The sequence below is a fragment of the Aptenodytes forsteri genome, unplaced genomic scaffold, assembly GCF_000699145.1.
Source record: "Aptenodytes forsteri isolate BGI_AS27 unplaced genomic scaffold, ASM69914v1 Scaffold84, whole genome shotgun sequence".
Lineage (NCBI taxonomy): Eukaryota > Metazoa > Chordata > Aves > Sphenisciformes > Spheniscidae > Aptenodytes > Aptenodytes forsteri.
In genome coordinates, this window is record NW_008795492.1 from 2,857,994 (window position 1) to 2,879,436 (window position 21,443).

Consider the following 21,443-nt stretch of genomic DNA (forward strand, 5'->3'; position numbering starts at 1 on the left):
GGGGTGGGGGGTATCACAGCTGGAATAGAGCCAGGTACATCAAAGAAACCTAAAAAGCAGAAGAGGTTGTGAGTTATAATAAGAGGGGAAGAAAGATGAGAGCAGCCAAAAAAGGAAAGGTTGACAAACCTGCAAGAGGAGTCAGCCTTGGTAATCACGTGAATTAACATTTACCTAGTACGGGGTAGAAACAAGGCAGGTTTATTCTGATTTCCTCTGTATTTTTAATGACTTAAGGCTGTTCTGTTTCTTTCTTTTTTTTTAAAATAGACTATTTATATTTTGGACTGTATTGGGGTAAAAAAATCACTCCATTATAAACTTGAAAAGAAAGAAATACACTTGATCTGTTGCAGGAAACAAAAATATGCTATATCAACAATTTCTGGGTAGGTCGCCTGCAAGTATCATCCAAGCTTGGTCAGGAGTAGAAGAAAAGCTAAATGACAAGCAGCAGCAGGTAAAGAGGACAAACATACTTCATATTTAAGGCTTTGTAATGTACTTTGAAATCCTTAGCTGAATCATTAACTGATTTGGCTAACTGATTAGCCAAATGAATGTTTAAAGAATTCCAACCATTCTTCCCCTTCTCTCAGAATATGATAACGTAACAAAAAATTAATTAAGTTTGCAAATGCTGTCTGATTTTGACCAACTTCTAAAGATGATCTGTATGCCAGGTGTGCTTTCCTGCCATGCTCCTCAGTAGCTATGGGATTTTTGCAGAAATTTTGAAACAATTTCAAATGAAATGAAATTGTGTCATCCTCACCTCCAAACCAGTAATTTCTACTTCTTGTTTCTTCTGCCTTGCAAAAAATAAAAAAATAAATTGGTAGAAGCTGTATTCACTACTTTGAATGGCCTTTCTGATTGATTGTCTTTACAGGTCAAATTCATGCTACCAGATTATTTTCCCCTCCCCATTTGATGTTTTATAAATTTTAATCAAATGTTTTTATTACAACAAAATAATGAAACCTTGTTTAGTCTCATGAGTCAAAAAAGTAAAGAAAAAGTCATTTTTGATGCTAAGTACTTATCTTTCATGTCAAAGTTTGTAAAACCATTAACAACAGAGTTGAGAACCTAGCTTCTTCCTAAGAGAGAACATGCTATCACAGACAAGCATTTCATTTCCAGGTTATGCCAGCATCCTTCACCATTTAGCCATTCTATGCACTGTTGATAGATACAGCTGAGCATCATAGTCAACAGCAGTCATAGTTTGGCAAAAAATTATTCATCAGCTTTCTTGCTAATTTAAGATGGTGCATATTTTATTTTGAATGAAAATGTGGAGTTAGTATAAATAGCTAATTTTACAAACAGGTTTTGGGATTAATTTTTGGCATGCTCAGTCTAAGATCGCTGGATTTCAGACTATTGCAGCTTCCTGAAGCTGCATCTAATGCTATTTTATACTGTTGTGAAACAGAAAAATTATTGGACCAGATGGCTGAAAATACTGGGAATTTTGTTGTTTATCATTAAGTGCAAAACGTGATTAATTTTATATTTTGTTACAGAAAGTGTTTAGATCTGGTGTTGATATTAATACTATTAATGACAATTCAAAAATTTTCAAACCCACCTAAAGGATTTAGGTGTAATTTCTCTTTTGAAATACAATAGGTTGTGTGCTCCTTAATCATAATGACACTTTGATGGTTCTACATAAAGCATCTGAAAATATATTAATACTGAGTGACTCAAAAAACACACTAAGTATTCCCTGACAACTACGACTAGATAGCCAGCAGGTTATCAAAATAACTGGCTACTTTATGAAACTGAATCTCTCCTGTTAGTTTGCTATGTTGGCTAAAAAACTGCTGTGCTATAACAGAAAAATGTTTTGCTGGCACTATTCTATAGATGCTGTACCTTGCTGAACATCATTTGTGCTTGTATTGAAAAATAAACTAACAAGCAAAGGTCTAAACATGTGCCTGTTCCTGAGGAGGACAGCAGAGAAAAGTGAAGCTTAGCACACGTGGGGACAAGTGCCAGCTATTGTGGGCCGTGTGAGGTCCTCCCTGATGGCGCTCCTTTCCTCTGCACACAGTAAGGGTCTTGCTCACCACCCCAGGCTAAAAGCTATCCTTAAATATGCAGCACTGATAATTACCTTTCCAACCATTGTTTTTATTATTACAGACTAATGAGCAAGCCTATAAAGATACACAAGGATGGACACTGTGATGACAACACCAAACTTCATTTGTTATTTTTCATATATTCCAGCAATCTGCCATTCCATGCTTAACATAAAAGGTAACACATGCTTAGTCCTGTTCAAGTGGTAGGCCAGAGAATGGGTAATTTGTGAGATACTATAACCTTAAATGACATTTACAAAAAAAAAGCTGGCATCAACTGATTTTGCCTTCAGACAGCAGAAATTCTGGAAAAGAGTAGAGGCAATTTAAAAGCAGAGAGCTGTGATTAGGAACACACTATAACTTCACAAGGAGATCCTTATTTCTCTAGCCAGAAAAACCTTCCACCCTTTCTCCTGCAGTAGATTAAGACCTCTTTCACAATGATTAAAAGAAAAGGGAAGTAGGTGAACCTGTCTTAAGACAGTTGGCTACATCAATCCTTTGCTTTTGTGGGAGTGAGTGATTTGAAGACTGATATAAAATATATAAACCAGGCTCAAAGTATAGTTAAAAATTAAGCAGCTTGGAAAGCAAAATATAAATTATTCTGCTGTGTGCCTGGTAAAAGCTACATGGGCATCCATATTTCGAAATCCAAACCCTTCTCAAATAGCAAATGACTCAAGGTGCAAAACAAAGAATGACATTACCTTTACACTGAATAGTGGTATATGGTCATTGTCAGCTAGAACTTGTCTGTTTGTTACCCTATTTTAGTTTATCAGTACCAATTCTTTTTGCTCAGTGTAACTTGCTTATCTATCTAGTGTATGAGTTAGATTTGTAAGTCAGCATAATAACTTTGAGAGCTTGCTCTGACTCAGCTGCAGGAACCTAGCGAAACTGTTGGTTGGTTGGTTTGGTTTTTTTTTTAAATCTTGGGAGAAACCCAATCAGAATACCTCAGAAGGCGATGGTGGAATATAAAAGCCCTGTGACATAACGGGCTCTTTGCAGAGATTCTGTACTTTCTAGCTATTATTTGGGTCCTTAGAATCATAATATAAAGATGTTTTACAACTGATGCTACAGTCAGTTTGAGAGTGAGCAGTCATTTCTCAACTCCTACCATGTTGCAGCTTACTATAGTGACTGTCTAACATAACATAGCTAAGCAATTCAAGCAGAAGAACTAAGCATTTCTTTCTTTCTCATTATATGCACACCTATCCAAGCCACGAGGCTGCACTTGCCTCCTCCGCCCCGCCCCCCAACCTTTCTGCAGTGACAGACAGAATGTGCCCATCTAGAACTGCTTATGGCATGGCTGGACATTCTCTTCTCTTGCTTCTTAATACAGAGAGCAAAACTGACCATTGTGGGAACCTTACATATGATATCCTACTTGTTAAAGTGGAACCCATCTTGCCTTGTGGCATTGTCCTTAAAAGAGCAAGCTCTGATGGGCTAGGAGAGGATGCTGAGTAGATGAGGCTGCTTACTGCAGCCTCTGAGTTAAGGCATTTATGGAGAGGACTTAAGACACACTAAGCTTAATGTTACCAATTTGCTTTCAGCTTAGAGCTGCCTGTAATGGATCCACTTATGTAGCACTTTCCTGTCCTTCAAGCGCTTAACAAGTAACCAATGGTCTCCAGCAACATTCTAGATTCCACGCTCAGACATGCATCTAGCATGGACCTGACTGTATCTTGGTCTTTCCCTGCAGAGTCAAGCAGCAGCTAAATGAAGGATCAAGGATTGAACAATTAGGAACCTAACGTTTGGCCTGCTTGATTACTGCACCAGCTAGATCTGTGAAATACCCTTACCAGCTTCCAATTAAGTGACAGTACTACTACAGTAACAAGTTCTTTTCAATATTTTCCACTTTTTCTGCAGGTAAGCAAAATTACTTTAGTCTATGAAAAAGTTAGGAAAAAGTAACAATCATAAAAACCATAGTGAGGTGTAAACCCATGTGACACGCTTACTTTTAGTAAGGGAAATAAGTAAGTGCTCTCTTTTTACTGGAAGCATCCATGTTCCTAAAGTAGTATCTTCCCACCACCCAGAGAATTTAAACTTTGGAATTGAAAGAGGAACAGAAGCCAAGACTTAGTGTCGTCATATATGTAAACCAAACCCCGACATACAGTTTCAGTGTAATTAGAAGGACAGAGGATACAAAAGTAATAAATCAGCTTTAGTTATGCTATAGGAAAAACAAAAATCTCCCCTCGTCTGAGAATTCAAGGGAAGATTTTGAGAAACCCATCCTAGAGAGCAGACAGACACCAGGTAAAACATTTGGCCCACGAATCGTGCAGCTTTTTTCTTCTTGGGCAAATACTGCCACTTCACCACAATTACGTTTAACGTCTGCTAACTGCCTATGCTCAAGAAGGTATTTCAGTATGGAACTGAAATTAGTGATTTGTAAGCAGTGCAAATACGATACCTGACACCTGAGAGGATGCGATTTAAAACCTCTTTTATCTCCTATGGGAGGCAGATTCTGCCTAAACAAGCTGGTGTTTATGGGTACTGTTCATCCAAATTCCCCCTTTTAGCATATGTATGTCATTCAGACCCTAACTGCACTAGACAGGTGCTGAAATGCCCTTGTGGATCTAGCTGCTCAGCATCAGCCTCTGCTAGAATTTAGTACCTGCTTTAGATACCTCCCAGTGACAATTTTGCCCAGACTTCAGTTTTCAGGTACTTTTTATTTCCAGTGCTAGTATTAATTCTTGTTATTGTTGTGTTACAGTATGTTACATCTTGAACAAAGAAACAAACAGGTCACTGCTGTGTATTAATAGAAGTCTAACTGATGTTGTTTTTTCTTCAATAGCACTTTTTTGTTCACTCAACTGTACTCCACTCATTTCTGTTAGTTAGCATAAGAAGGAAATCTGAACCACTCAATGCAGTAATACTTAGATGACAAGCAGGCAATTTACTTTGCTCTTGCTTTTGATCTTAAACATAAAAAGAATCTTAAAAATGTATGCACTCAAATTTAATTTATTCATTTCAGATGTTTTTCTGAAGTAATGCTGTCAAGTTGCTAGCAACCCCTCCCCACCCACCCCTTTTTTTTTTCTAAACTCTGTGAACAAAGAACAGTGTCCTGGCAGGCCTCATTTTTGTAGCCCGCTTTAAGGTATCCTCAGGTCAGTTAAATGCATCCGGCTATACACAGAAAGGTACAGTCTCTTCCCTCTACCCAAAAAAAAAAAAAAAAAAAAATATTGCAGTGATTTGTTTTTAATGCCTGGTTTCTGAAATAGCAGTTGGGAAAAGCTTTGATATAAAAGCTGTATGAAATACTAAAAAACTACAGTGTAAATAAATGTCCGAAGGATGGGACCTTTACAAGCATTCATTATTTCGTTTTTTATGAAGTACACAGTGATTTGAATTTAAATGTGACTGAAGGTTTCACAGTATCCATTAACCAAAAAAAGCAGGATCCGTTACTGCAAGACACTATTCATACCTAATGGATTATTCATTAAAAGAAAAAAAAAAGGGATTAAAACCAGAATAAACTAAAAACCTGTGCAGATAGTTACTATTAAAAAAACCCCAAAACAAACCACACACACTGTGATCATCATAGTGTGATGTCAGACTGCATAATAATACAACAGTTACCGAGTATCTGCTAGGGAAAAAAGGCCTGAACTGCCAAATTCATTTTTGATCAGAACAGGACTGCCAGCCAGAGACTCAGGATGGGCACCATCCAGTATTGGACACCAGGTCTTGCTCTGTCTGTTCTAAAACTGTACTTGGATCATGACAACGCCTAAAACCAACGACCTTCATGCCTGCACACCAAACATGAGTTTTCAGAATCAATCAATCTGCAAAAAGATCAGTGTCTTTGTAAAAAAAAAGGTTTAAATACAGGAATTGATTCTGATTTTAGTAAACCAAAGATGTCCTCCTGCCAGCATACAATTTACCATCATTTTCTGATCAAGCACAAAAAGTCCTTTTTAGTTCTGATCTGACAAAGCTGAATCTGAAAGACAAAAAGATTTACTATTTCCAGTCTTTTTCCCCTGTAGAATAATGCATTCCTACTAAATAATGAAATACCTACTATAGTACAAATATTGTGAGCCCAAAGCAGCCTATTTAGCATAAATAATTCATGATGTAACAGCCAACCAAAACATGGATTGTTCAAGAGTCATCTGAAGAGATGTAATACATATGTTGATAAGCCTAGACTCTTCATTAGCTTGACCATGAAACAAGTTGATAAATACTTTGTTTTTATGCTAATTCATACACTGCATTATGTCACTCTGGACTGTATGGCCACAAAGTGTCTTTGGCAAGGCAAGAGGTAAGTGCTGAGGAGAGTAATTAATAGCTCATGTAATTCAGCATGCTACCTTTGACGCTATCTGTATGTTCATTCATAAGCAGAATCTTTAAAGCACAACTCTCTTGTAATACATTTGATAAGCCTAGACTCTTCATTAGCTTGACCATGAAACAAGTTGATAAATACTTTGTTTTTATGCTAATTCATACACTGCATTATGTCACTCTGGACTGTATGGCCACAAAGTGTCTTTGGCAAGGCAAGAGGTAAGTGCTGAGGAGAGTAATTAATAGCTCATGTAATTCAGCATGCTACCTTTGACGCTATCTGTATGTTCATTCATAAGCAGAATCTTTAAAGCACAACTCTCTCAAGTTGATAAATACTTTGTTTTTATGCTAATTCATACACTGCATTATGTCACTCTGGACTGTATGGCCACAAAGTGTCTTTGGCAAGGCAAGAGGTAAGTGCTGAGGAGAGTAATTAATAGCTCATGTAATTCAGCATGCTACCTTTGACGCTATCTGTATGTTCATTCATAAGCAGAATCTTTAAAGCACAACTCTCTCTTTAAAAAATTTCAAACAAAATTCATATTTTAATTTGCATACCTTTTTCCAAGTCAAAAACATGGTATGAACACTTCGCTCATGGTTTCTATTGCAGACATTTCTCAACAGAAAATTCAAAAACACCTCAAAAGACAAAATTTTTTCCAGTGTCTGCTTTCTAAAGCCAGCTCACCAAATAAGTAGTCATTGCAAGAGCTTCAGCAAGCTCTTGTTGATTTGCATCTGTTGCAGTTTAACAGCTCTGGTAAGATGGACACTTTTTACCAGCATTTCCCATTTTCTCTTGGTTCTCTCTTCAAGCTTTGTGAACCAAAACAGCACACTGTATTAAAAAGGGCTTTTCTTACAGACATGGTGTAATGGGTACTGTTAAACTGACTCACTGGCCTAAGTAAGTATCTGAGATTTGCATTGGATGCTTCATGGAAAAGATTGGTACAGAAAGGGATGACCAGGCCAACCAGGCTCAGGAGCAACTGCATGTATACAACCATCACATCCTCGCAGCCTGCAGTAGCTCTGATTTAGAAGAGATTATTCTTTGTAATGATGACCATCTTACAGCACTTCTGAGTTCCCAAACAATGCAAAGCAGAATAATGTTCTGAAAGAAACTGAGTCCTATATGAAATATTCACCACCTCGTTCAGGCCTGGTGATACTGAAAAAAAAAATTGAAAGAAAACTTTCACTACCCCAGTGTTGTTAGCATGCTGTTGATTTTATTTCTGACAAGAATCAGATGAGTAAATAGTTCATTACATGAAAAGAAACTACATACTGAATATCATGCAAAAGGTAGTTTGTCTGTTAGCAGGAGAAGCTAAGGTTATTTTACAGAATTTTAAAAGTGCAGCATCTTCTTCCCACAAATTATAGTTTATCACTCAGAGAAACCCTACTAAACAACAGTTCTGCAGCACCAGGGAAAAGGGTCAGCATGATTTTGACATAATTGCACTGTAAGAGAACAAAGGCATTTAGCTGTGTCTCACGGATAATTCCCCTGAGAGTGATTACATCCCAGTCTTAGCTTATTGTGCAATTGCAGTCCCATAATTCCCAGACTTTTCTCCTGTACTTAGTATTCTACTGCTGTTGTATTCTGTAGCGTAGAAGAATGCAAGGATGTGGAAGATTTGGCATGTTTTCAGCTCCAATTGGGGCAGGAAAGAAAGGGGACTATGGCCTGCCTTCTCTATGTGGACCAACAGACAACCGCATCTTTTTTAATCAGTGTTTTGACCAGCCTTTCCGTTTAAGGAGTACTGAAGTCATTATAAAAAGTCTCTATTTTAAAAGTGAAATGCTAGCCAAGTCATCTTTTTGCTTTATTAAACAGACAACAGGTATATTCCATAACATTATGCTACTGAACTGTAATGTGATTTTTAAAATTTTGTATTTTTTTCCCTTTTTCTCTGTGTTCTTTTCTTTTACCACATAAACATTATTATTAGGAACACAAGGGCTGGCCCTCTATCTGTCCCCATTAAGGCAGGACTGAGGGGAGAGAGTGGTTTCATGGGTGAGCGAGGGGGGTTGGCCATGCCCCTCTCCCTGTGGGAGAAATCACCCCTAGGCAATCCAGACCATGTCTGTGTAGGGGCATTCAGGATAATCTGACACCTGAGCCCAGCAGAGGTGACAGTCAGCATGCATAGGATGCATGGGCTTTCAAAGACCCTGGTTTAAAAAATAAAGAAATAAAATCAAGTGTGCTCTTTGGAAGATCACTCGGAAAGCTTACACTGTTAAAGTATTGTCATAAGCACTGAATGTCTTCCCACAGAGTGGTATTTCAGTAACAATGTGAAGGAGAGACTTGCTTTTTACCGGCAAGATTTCCTCTACCAAATTGTAAATGTTGTCTTAAGTCTCCAGCTTCTGGTACTCTGAGCTCTTACAGTGGAGGAGTTCAACAGCTTATAAGAATAAAAGAACTGTAGTGGAACATCATACATGACAATATTAATGAGATCTGAAGTGATAGTACACACTAGCTTGCTATATGAAAGACTAGGTAACAGACAGGAAAAAATCTCCAATGCGACAGTAAGATTTTGTGAAATACATCTGTTTTCCTAACTTCTTGAGAAATTTGATGTTTGCTAGTTTAATTCAAGAAATACAGACTGAGCGCCATCTCAAAGGAAATCTAGTTGCAATGATTACAGAAATCCAAATAGGTTCAAACAGGATGGAAAATAATAAATGTGGGTGCGTTATCTTGAAATATTAAAAATAATTTCATAAAGAAATCTACACCTAGAAAACAAATTTTTCTCACATAATCAGATGATACTGGGCTGGAATTCAGACTTGAACTAGTTTAAATTCCAGAGGTGTCTGACTCCAATTTCTATAATTATACTCACTTCCATGGCTTGCTTCCAAAAAACCCTGAATTCAGAAGAAGCTGTTTTCCAACTCTAGTTCCTAACATACAAAAACAATTTTGAGGCAGGTTTGCCGTGTCCAAAATGCGAATGGCCTAGCCTCAGCTGGAAGTCAAACTGCTCAACCCAGCACTATGGACAGTGTAAAAATATAGGAAGAAAATTACCAATATAAAAATAAACCAAAGAAAAGCAAGCAGATTTTCCAAATTAGGAAGAGAATGCCTGGAATAATCAGCATAGGCAATCAGTAGCATGCTTTATTTAGACTGAGCCTTCAATTAAATAAATGCTTTTCTCAGCAAAAGCAAATGAGACTGTAAGAGAACGAGAAGGCTAAATTAGTGCAGTATGAATGTCATAATAAATATGTAACGGGTACAGTACAGACCTTGCTTCTCCTCCCATGCACTCTGTAGAGAATTTTGGGGAAAAAAGTGGGTCTGACTGAGCAATGACATTTAGCACGTGGTCCAGATTATCACCCTTTAAGTGCTGATTAATGAACTACTTTTTACAGTAACTGCAGACATGAATCAATGTTCACTGCATTTCATTTACAGATTTATGGCTCTCAATACAGACTACAGGTGAAGTTCAAAGCAAACAAAAGGAGGCACTTCTTCACATAGCTGTGAAACATGAAACTCCCTCCTGCAGACCATTGTGAAAGCTGAGTTTTCAAAAATCAACTGAACAAATCTATAAAAGAATCACTAAATTGCACTATATTGATAACATTAATATGATACAGTAAGTTCCCGAAAGAAAAATTGTTGGAGACAGTAAGAGTACTTGGAAGAAATACCATTATGCACTTTGCTGTCTTGTGCTCTTCGCAAGGGTTTGGCTAGTAGGAGAAGCAGGAGACTGGGCTATAGGGATCATCATTTTGGTCTAGTTACTCTGCTTTTAAATTAACTGTTCAAGTTTAATGATAAAATTAGGTTTAAAATAGAATTATGCTTATCTAAAAATCACTGCTTCACTGGCCAAACCTCTTGCTCAATCGAGGACTGAAGAAAGAGGATATACTAGCAAAAGCTGATCCTATATATATTTGTCCCCAAAACTGCAGGAGCTAGGAGAGGAGCAGCAGTAGAGCCAAAATAGAAGCAAATAGGTGGAGAAGCAGTTCTGTAAAGAAATGAAATTGTACTGAGTGAAAAACCTGAATGTTATCAACACTCTAGTACCCCTTCAGAGTTTTCATAGGCAGGAGAACAAAATAAGCAGTATCCAGGCACAGGGAAATGCTACTGCAAGAGACAGGTGCACGTGCGCGTGTGTGGTGTGTGTGTACACAGCCACACACATGTATGTGTTGATACTTACTTTTTAAAAGGTAACGTTTCTGGCAAATACAACTTTTTAAGTCACAAGAATAAATTGATCTTGAGCACTTCCCCTGGAGTGTCAGGCACAAACTGGCTTTTCTTTCTTCCTTTCACTCGCAGCGTACAGCTGCTTTTTGAAGTGCAGAACAACGTGGTCGGTTCAACAGCAATACCTGTTCTCAGAACAATTTTGCACTCCAAAATGATGTTCTTTCAGCTTCCCTACAAGAGCACACATTAACCATAGGCATTTTTTGCCATACCTTTTTTCTCCCCTGGGCAGGTGGTGCACATCATTTTTTTCAAGACTCCAGTGCTACGAAGTGAATGATAATATTTAGTAGTCTTTGTAAACAAAATCTCTCGTGTGGAATTGAATTGATTTTCTCTCATTGCAATTTGAGAGTGCTCACATCACCCCATCTGCTAAGCAGGTGTTAGAGCAGCAAAGAAAGATGTGAAAGCATCAGTCACAGCACTGTTAACAAAACTGTTCAGTGCTCAGGCAGTTCTCAGGCCCTGTCCTCCAAAAAAACCCCAATCATTTCCCACCAACAGAGCTCCAGTAGAAGGAAACAGTCCCACTGGTAAGTGTCGGGGATCATCACCCTCCATTTCATAACCTCTTCAGTCAACCTTAAATAACAACATTGTAGAATTATTTTGTGTGGCCCTTTAGAAGCTCTGTGTTACCCTACCTTCTTCAGATGAGTTGTGTGAATAAAATAGAACTAAATAATTAGAATTTACAGTGCGTAGCACCATAAGCATCTCAATAAAAATATCCCGCGTACTGTTCTTTGCAAGCATGATCCTGCAAACTAGCAGGAAAACTCTTAAATTTGCTTTGTAGTCTAAAGAATCCAGAACTTGATGCAACTGGTGGTCAGTGGGTCTCTGTAAGTGGGAGACAAGATATTAGTTTGCAAAGTATATCTATGTCAAAAGTACTTTTATATAGGACAACACTGAATACAGCTATATAGAGAAGGATCTCAGTCTCACTTGTTTCTCCCATTATACAGGAAAAACAACAGGCACAACCAGAGCGTGATTCCAGATCACCTAATTAGAGTGCTGGTCTAAATAAGCCTTTAGAGGTGCTGTCTGTAAAAGGTCACTCTGTACTTCAGGTTAATTTTTGTGAACACCTCTTGTGACCTTTCAGTGGAATTTACTTCCTGGCTTTGCAACTTTTTCCATTTGAAAGTGAAACTTTCTCATAGACCTGACACAAACCCCAAACAATCCTGGCTTGCCGTGTGCTCTAAGGATCAAAGAGCAGTTTTTATCAACCAAAACTACAGCCCAGTGGAGAAAACAGATTTAAAAAATTTATGTAAGAACAAACATTACTTAATGGACGTTACAGACTATACTAAATAAATGTATTTTGTACTTGCTGCTGAATTTCTGAAAAAAAAGTCTATGTGTATCTACATGCTAGACTACATTATCATACCTGGGCAATGGTCCTAAAAACCCAAACTTCTTACACAGTGATGTAGAAGATAGCAAATTTGGTCACTCTACCTGTACCATGAGTGCATAATTTCAAGGTTGAAAGAGGTTGATCTAAATCACTTATGTCGAGAGTAATTAAATCTAAATTATCTTAAATACTGACAAAGGGACACATAAGCAAGCACTGAGATTACTCACTTGGTGTACAGGCTTTGCCAAAATCAAGGTCTCAATGGCAGGAAGAAGAAAATATTACTCCCTTGTCAACTTTGATTACACAACAAAGAAAATAATGAAACATAGCATATGTTGTCTCGTAAATTTTAGAAACAACAGCTTTCAGCACTCCATGCTTTAATTTTGTACTCAAATATATCTCAGCTGTGGATGTTCAGAAAGCTGCTGCTTCCTTTAATACTACCCTCCTGTCATAACATTTCTAAGAGGAGAATGTAGGTATCACACTTTTTTACTGAGTAAAGGTGTTAGAAGTTACAGCACCTACTATCGCAAATATAATGAAAAAATATGCCATTTAATAAGGTTAGGTGGTTATTTTTCCCCGTATGTACAAATTAAGTATTTTTAACCACGTCTGAAAAATTGCTTTGAAGGCGTTTAGATGAACTTAAAACTTTTTAGTTAAGCTGGAGACTGCAAAGAATTTCCTTCTACATTTTATATCTATTATCTAGTGATTCTCTCTTGGATGCAAAATCTCTCACCTAGATAGACCACTTATACTCTTCATCTCAGTCTGAACCAAAAATTCTTTTCTCAACTTTGTTGGTGAAAAAGCAGCTATTGATTTAGGTTTTATTCAACAGAGCTCTTAAACAAGTTCAGACATTTGCTTAAATGTTTTAGTTCATTAGAGCCATTAAGAAACATTTATTACTATATTGTGTTAAGTAATGTAAGTAATTTCAGTGTGTCAGTGATGGTTCTCAGGACAAAAAGTCTTTAAAAGATTGTCCATAGCTCAACAAAATTACCCATACTTTTCAGGTCAGAAAAAAAATCTTTAACATCCTAAGAAAATTATACTGGAATGAGAGATGTAAGAAAAAGTATGTCTTCTATTAACATAAACTGCTTAATTTAAAAACTAATTTATTACTTATATTTATCAAAGACACGACATGCAGACCAGATTTTTGGCTAGACCACTACCTGGATTCTTTATTTTCCCTACAAAGCTATGAGCAAACCTATTCATATCAGCACTATAAAGTTCTTAAAAGCTGAATATGCATTTCACACAGCAGAGTCGATTGACTCCAGCAGATCTCACAGATGAGAACATCAGGTCAGCTCGTTCACAGTTCTTGCACACAGGCTTTTTCTGTACATAGCTTCTGCATGTAGAGGAGACGGAGCTTTGACAACTGAGGCTAAACTTTCAGAAGTTATACAAATATGCTTTCAGAAATATATTTTCACTTAAATGAAAAACTGTGTTCTCGACTGAGTTGATTTTCACTGTCATGGAAATCACTTTTTCAAGGACAATACTTGTTATAATGCATTTAAAGAAAAAATGGGCTAGGACGATTTCTTAGATGTACAGTTTACAAGTATGGTTTAACTTTGCATAGTAGTAATACATATTTACAAGTGCCAGATTTTCAATTTATAAATATTTATCATAAGGACATGATTTTATCTTTAATTAGCCCAACTGTTAAGGACACTTCTAATGTAAGAAATGTAATTCAGTATTTCGTACCAGATGTAGCCTCTACAGCTAGTCTTTTTATCTCTGTTTGTAATGAGCGGATACTTAAACCAAAAACATTATGTAATATGTAAGTGATTAGAAGAGAATAACTACAGAAGATCTGGGTTCTGAATTTAAAATAATAATTTTCTGAAGTTGCATACCTTACTTTAAAGCACCTGTGCAATATCAACATACTTTAAGTATATGATTATTTCCTACACATACCCATATGAATTTCTTTGTTCATGGAAAGACCTGAATTACTAGATTGTCCTTCCTTTCCTGTCTCTCCCTAACCAGGTGAGTTATGACTCTGTGTTTGAGACTTTTAGAAAAAGCATAAACATGAAAACTGGGATAGTTCCAGGTCTGATCCTGGGTTACCTCTTGGGTTATCAACAACTGAAATATGATGCCCGTCTAATAACATCGCATTGCCAAACACAGCAACCCCTAAAACATGCATGTTATACTGAAATTTTTCATAATTACACATCAAACTTTCGGCGTGGTTGGAAACACCGAATCAGAGAGCGAGAGGGCAGAAGGAAGGAAGGACTGGTGACAGGTGGGAGGGAAGAAGAATAGCAGCAGCCTGGTGGACTCATTAAAAAGGCAGACTTACTTTCTTTTTCCAGAATAAATAATTATACCAAATTTCTAAATTAAGTGCCATAAGAGGTTAGCTGCCTTAAACTGCAAGTCATAATGTAAAAAAACAAAACAAATGCAAAGTAAATTGGGATTTCATTAGCAATATTCTGTGCTGTAATCCTCCAAGAATGTATGAAGTGAACTGGGGGAAAACCAATTTCATGTCTAATGATATGCTGAAATCGATTATTCTTTGACGAAGCAGAGAGTCAGAAAATAAGTGGAGTCATTATGTATCTGTGCATCTATCCTACCATGACAACGGCCTGTTTGCAATCCACTGCTAACATTTTGTGGCCTTACAAAGACTGTTCTTCAATTGAATAATAAAATGGAAACAGAACGCACCCGTTACTAAGGAAACTCTGAGCCAACTTTTGATTCAGCTAATTTTTCTCAGCAGTCTGAGTTACACTGAACTGCTTGCTCTCTGTATTGATTTAATTAGCAAAATGTTTGATTATTGGATTGTGAATATTACCTATTGACTCATTTACTTACTGTATAAAACAGCAAGCAAATGTTTTAACATATTCATGAAGGAACCAAACAACATGTCATTTTGGGAGGATTTTTAGGGATGGGAACAAGGGACACAACGGGAAATGATGGAGGGAAGGTACAAATGAGATGTTGGCACAGAAAGGAGTTTGGGAATGTCTTCCACAGAGTTGTCTTGTATTGCTGGCTTCCCATTCTCTCTTCCTTTCCCCCATCATTTGAAGCCTTCCCAAGTTTTGGTTAAGCCTCTGGATACACATGAAGAGAATCAGTCTGAAATAACCCTCTAAGAAACACGATAACGTAACAATGATAAATGTCACCATGATAACATTTTTCATAATTTCTTTTAGCTCTTGATTAATTCTATTCCCAGTGTTGCCCCAAATGCCAAATGTTAGTAAACCATCTGGATGACAGAAAACGCTAGAACAGAACTGCTTTGGTTTCCACATTAATGCTTATTTACTGGGATACACCTGTATGGCAATGTCCTTCTGCTAACAAGCTCTCCAGTGAAGTAGGATGTGTTTTTAGCCGACAGTATGGCAGTCATTTAGCTGCCCCACTTTCCAATAGCAATACTTCCCACTATATTAACACTAGCACAAAAATTAAAAGAGAGATTATGAGGTATTCTCAGCATGTCTCCTTATGGGAAAAACAACACATGTAAATCTTGAATCTGCAAATATGTCAGTCCCCTGGAGAGCGCTCAGATAGCTGTGAATTTTGGCCCCACTGATTGGAAACAGTAGGAGATTCAGAGCTTGGAAATTAGGCTGGTTTTAGATGAGTCCAGGCTTAACAATTATATGGTAGATTAGGAACAATATCATAAACAATTTGCATTGTTCAGTAATCCAGATAGCCTGCTCTCTTATAGATACAGAGAAAATGACACTCCGGTGCAGCGATGGCAGGCTGGCAGGAAATTTTGAGGGACAAGCACACCCCAGGAACATGAAGGCAATTAACAGGAAACAATGAGAACAGCATGGAGGAGTAGCTGCGTACTGTGTCTGTCTCCGTGGCATTCAAGTGTCATCAAACAAAGCTAAGGGATTTGGTACAATATACTTGTTTAGCGCATGTTCCACCTGCCCTTCATCCCAGAAATGGCCCCTATTAGTAATGTATATGCAAAGGAGGATCTTAGCAGAGCAAGACTGTTTTTAACACTAAATAAATCTGGAGTACATTACACTCTTGGTTTAAAATTGGCTCAGTGTGGGAGAAAACAACCTCCAAGGTAATTCTGAATTCTGTTTCCATGTTTTATGTAAAACACAAATTCTGTATTTTTCTCCTATGGCAACACCTGTCTTCCACTCCTTAGGCAGGAAAAACTCAGGTTGTCTTACATCTATCAGTACTTGCAAAATGGAATCCTCATGAATTAATTTTAAAGAGTTTTTCACTTCTAGTTTTTTACTTTTCACTCAAAGTTTTAAATTTTATTTGGTACTTTTTACAGGTGATCAGATTCAGTTAATAATTTTGGCCTATGGGGAACAATGAGGCTTATAAGCAATATCTAAAATTCCTTGAAAACAGTACCATTTCAGCTAAATGTATTTTGTCTGGCAGCATAGCCATTAACAATTTGAAACAGGAAAATCTGAGAAAATACCTGCTTTATGAAACTTCTCCATTATCTCTCGACGAACTGATTTTTCCAAGTTGAAATAATCGTGGTCTTCATCAGGTTTTCTCAGAAACAGAGGGATGTGCTGAAATACTATTATATGCTTGCATTTATGTTTTTCAGCAACAGCCAGTTGCTCATTGAGCCACACATCCTGGACTTGCTTTAACTCAGGGCATTTGGAAGAATCGAAGTATAACTGAGAATTCAGCACAAGAAAGAAAACACCTCCAACCCAAAAGCTGAAGTAGTCATCTCCCCAGTTCTTGCAATAATTATCTATTGTTTCTCTTGTTGGAGTATTGCCAATATCATGATTTCCACTGACGAATACCAATGGGATGTCCTGGTCAGTGTTCTTCAGAACATTCTTTAAATCTTGCTCTTGGTCCTTTCTCCATTGAGTTCCTATAGAAAAAAACAAACACATTTTAGTGTTTATGCTCTCTTTTCCTACCCTCATTGTTAGCTTTTGTTTATGGAAATATGCATAGTAAGAAAATATTCTGTATTAGATGTGATCATGATAATATACAGGGATCTAGAATACATCTTCACTCTAATATTGTGTGTCCACTCAACCCTTTCCTCCCACTTCTTTCTCTCCCTTATCAAGTACTTAGCCATTTCCAATAACTTGCCTTAAGCAAGGCTCTGGATCGGAACCAACAGATAGCATTAGCAGTAGGTGATGTAACAGTCAGTGTTTTGCACCAAAAGCTTTAGCAGGCTGATTCTTCTCATCTATAGACTGATGATCTGGTGAAAAAATGCAGCAACCGTGGATGGTGTAACAGCTTTACACAAGGGTAAAAACCAGGTCAACTTCTCGTTTATATTTTATGGTTGTGCAAAGGAATTAAGGGGTTTTTTTTCATTACAAGAACTACTTTAACAGCAAAAATATAATTAGTGTCTTGTGGCGACTTGTTTATATGATGAGTCTGTTTTAATAATGAGCATGGCATTAATTTCAAAGAAAGGTAATTGTGTACTTCGCTAGTTTTTCCCACATCTCTGGTTTTATATTAATATGCGTACCGAGACAGTTACTCTTCTGGTTGTCAGAAATTGGTCCTTGTCTAGGAAGGTTTATCTAGTTGCTAGATTAATTTACCATCACTGAAAAAATTTGAGAAAGGATTTTTTTAAAAAAGCAGTTATTTTATGATGATGATGACAGGTTTTTTTAAAGTTTTCTAAAGAGTAATCTTTAATCAGAGGCCATCAATACGTTATTACTCATGAATTAAATTGAACATTTATAAATTGTATTTTGTCCTGCAATACATAACATGTATCTAACATGGGCCCATTTCACAAACAACTGCATTTTTTAACAAAGAAGTTGTAACAGGATTTTTACAAGAACTCTGAAATCAGCTATATAACATACATTTGCATACAGGTATATGCAAATCAATCATAATGTATTTTTAAATTGTGTTCTGTTTTTGTAACTACACATGTATATTATACACTGAAATTTATTAGAGGGGCTCCTGTAATGTAACTACGAGACAAAAGATTTTTTTCCTCTGTGTTTCTTCAAAATACTTATGATCAATGTGTTGACAAACACTGACCCTTAGTAACTATTATTAGCAAAGATTTCAATTCCTTTTCCAAGTCCTATAGGTACAGGCTTAAGTACCACCTTATTGCTGTTACTAGAATTCTAGAGCTCTAGAAAAATACTGGGGAAACCCCATATTCATATTATGTCTAAATTATGTCTAAATGTAAAGACAGATGAGAGATTTGATATGTGGTGCATAAAGTCAAAATCCACAACTCTCTTGTGTTTAACTACTGTACAGGGTAGAAAGGTACTGTAACAAAAGCTTTGAGTTACCGGGCATATGATACCCAGTGTAGTCTAGAAGGTAGTGGACAGCAGATCAGTTTGTGGGGTATATTAATGAGCCAGGACCTTCGTCAGTTTAGGCCGTCCTTCCAGTCATGGAAAATATCCTTATCAATCCTAGAAAAAACCAGGGCAAATGACATCTCATGTTACTTGGAGGAGCTGGACTTGAAAAAATAAAGCCAAAAATTTAAATGAACCTGGCACACTTTGTCGTCCATGGGGTAGGGAACCTGGCTGAGAAAGCTGCTTTTCCTGCCACTCCCCACCTTCCTGTGCAAAGAGGTGGAAATTTCAAGCTATAAATATGAAAATGTATGGGGGAGGGGGGCGGGGAAAAGGCGAGGGGGAAGGCTCTTTTAAGATATATGTAAACACATTACACCATGTTAATCTCCATGCTATCACTTTGGGAAATTTAGCTAACAGTTTCAGAGTATAAAGACATTTATGCATAAGTTACAGAAATAATTGGTAGAATTATGTATACCTCTTCCCAGTGGTGAAATTCAAGCTCTAGAGACTAACACTTAGATTAGATTTGTCGACAGCAGGGCACTGGTTCCCTCATTTAATGCAATATTATTTCTATAGCAACAGAGAGACATATTCAGTGTTTTATTGCAGAAAACAGATTGCTCAAAATGGAAAACAACGTCTTTGCCCAAAGAGTCTAGGAAATCATACTAAATGAAGATTATTTTAGGACAATTGTATCTTGGCTTGACCTTTTCTTGGTGGAAGGTTGAAACAACTTCAAAAGAAGAGAAACCCAGGGACATAAAGGTGGGAAAAGGCGGAGTAATATCCCTGTACTCTTTGGGTGTAGCACTGGAGAGGACGGGCTAGGATGTACACACTAACCGTGAGTTGTACTATGGTAGCACACACTATTTGTGCTACAATGGGCCACACCACTATGCAGTGCCCCCCTGAAGGCACCTCCCTCTAAATTTACAACCAAGGCAAGTAAGAGATGAAGAAGATAAAGAAGAGGAGATAAAGAAAAGAAGGAAGCCACTAGAAAACTACAGTGGTCACTGCCATAGCATAAAAAAGATCCCCTTTAACCTCTACCAGGCACAGAGCTAGCTATAATATTTAATTATTCCAATTATTATGAAGAACAGTTTTATTTGATTACATGTATTTCTTTAGCTTAGATAGAGGTTTGTTGTAGGTGAATAGGAAAAGAATATAATGCCAAGAGGCAATGTAAAAAAATAATTTGGGAAGTGTCAGGGTAGATGTAACTGAAATTTATTTCTGTTCTGTTTATCCTGGCATCATGTGCAGTGACATTTTTAAGTCACTGGCTACAATATCATGTCTTTATGTTATGTTAGGTTCTGTAAATACAGTCTTGCCCTGAGATAAATGACCTGTTGCATGTTATATCGCTATTGCCTAAACACTTCCAATATTCTTTCCTGCATTGGTTAAAGGAGTCCAGACAACCTGCCTTCACTCACTGAAAGAGCAGATTTCAAGAAAGAAAGTACTTTTAAAGCATTTTTGCTGAAGTCAGCAGAAGTAGAATTCACAGATTATTCTGCCAAAGAAATAATCCTTTAGCTACTAATCCACAGTTACAGTTTACTTTGGTATTCCACAGAATAGAGCACCTCTATAACAAAGTGTTAGGTTTGGTTTTTTTAATGCACTAGCTATAAAACCAACTTGAAGCACTGTTTACCTCCAAACCGTATCTCTGCAATGCACACTGATTGCAATTTTTGCATCTGAGGCAACTCTTCACTTACAAGTAACCACCACCAACATTGTGACTTTTTCCCCAAAAGTATTCCAAATGAAAAATTAGCAATCAATTAATGATAGCACCCATTTTTCTACTGATATGAATTAGGAGAGGGAAAGGCAGAGGTTGTAATGGTATGATTAGGTGGTACTCCCAGGTGTTTCTGTGTTGGTGTTAGGAGAAGAACTCCAAGTACTGCCTCCCCCAAGGTAGGAGAAGCTTGCCAGCCCCTGTGAGGGGACACGGGTGTGGTGGGAATGGCAGGGGTATTGGCCTGGAGCTCCAATTCATGTCATTTTCCAAGAGATGGAAGTTCTAGTGAGGTAATCTGACTTCTTTTAACTATCAAAGCTGTTGGTCATAAATTCACAGAGAAAAAGACCGTCAGAGGTCAGTTACTCAATATTACGTGATGACTGTGCATTTCAGAAAACTTTCTACCCTGAGTAGATCTGAGAAGTCACTTTCAGGGATCTGGCTGGCACAAGCTGACTCAGCCCGTGATACTGATGTTGCTGCTGTTTCTAAACCTCCTTTCAGGGATGGGTTTTCTCAGGAGCCAGAACAGTACCTCTTGTTTACCTGTCCTGCAAATCTTGACACAGACAGAACTATGTCATGGTTTGCTACAGGAAAGGCTATAGACATGAAAAAAATGTGGACCTAACATCTGACTTTAAAAGTTTGGCAAGGGGGGCCCTAACTGAGCAAGAATACGTATTTACACCCCCACTGATGCTTTGCACTAAGTTACAATGGTCTCTGTCACTGCAACATCCTTGCTCGGCTTAGGCTGAGGACCAGCACAGGCACTTTTAGGATGAAGCTACCCAAGATGTCTTCAGCCAATCTAACAACATGTAAAAATGTAGCACAATCATTTCCTGCATTTCTAAATTACTTGGTCTCAGTATTTCAATGTATCTTAAAAGTGTCCCAAACTTAGAGGAGTTGCAAACACATCATTTTTAAAGGAAAGCACAAATTTTCAGTTTGAAAAAGAAGAATTGTTTAACTATGAGCTTTTATGTGAGCAACACTCTTGAAAACCCTGATATGA

The 21,443-nt window shown here is 37.4% G+C and overlaps 1 protein-coding gene across 1 annotated transcript in view; it reads right to left on the reverse strand.

The window, feature by feature from the left end:
* Nucleotides 1–21,443, reverse strand: part of CPPED1 (calcineurin like phosphoesterase domain containing 1) — a 40,692-nt gene that overhangs the window by 1,850 nt on the left and 17,399 nt on the right. Inside the window, exon 2 of the mRNA XM_009281642.1 lies at nt 16,743–17,165. Within this exon, the coding sequence (XP_009279917.1) occupies nt 16,743–17,165 (423 nt within the window). The remainder of the gene's footprint in view (nt 1–16,742; nt 17,166–21,443) is intronic.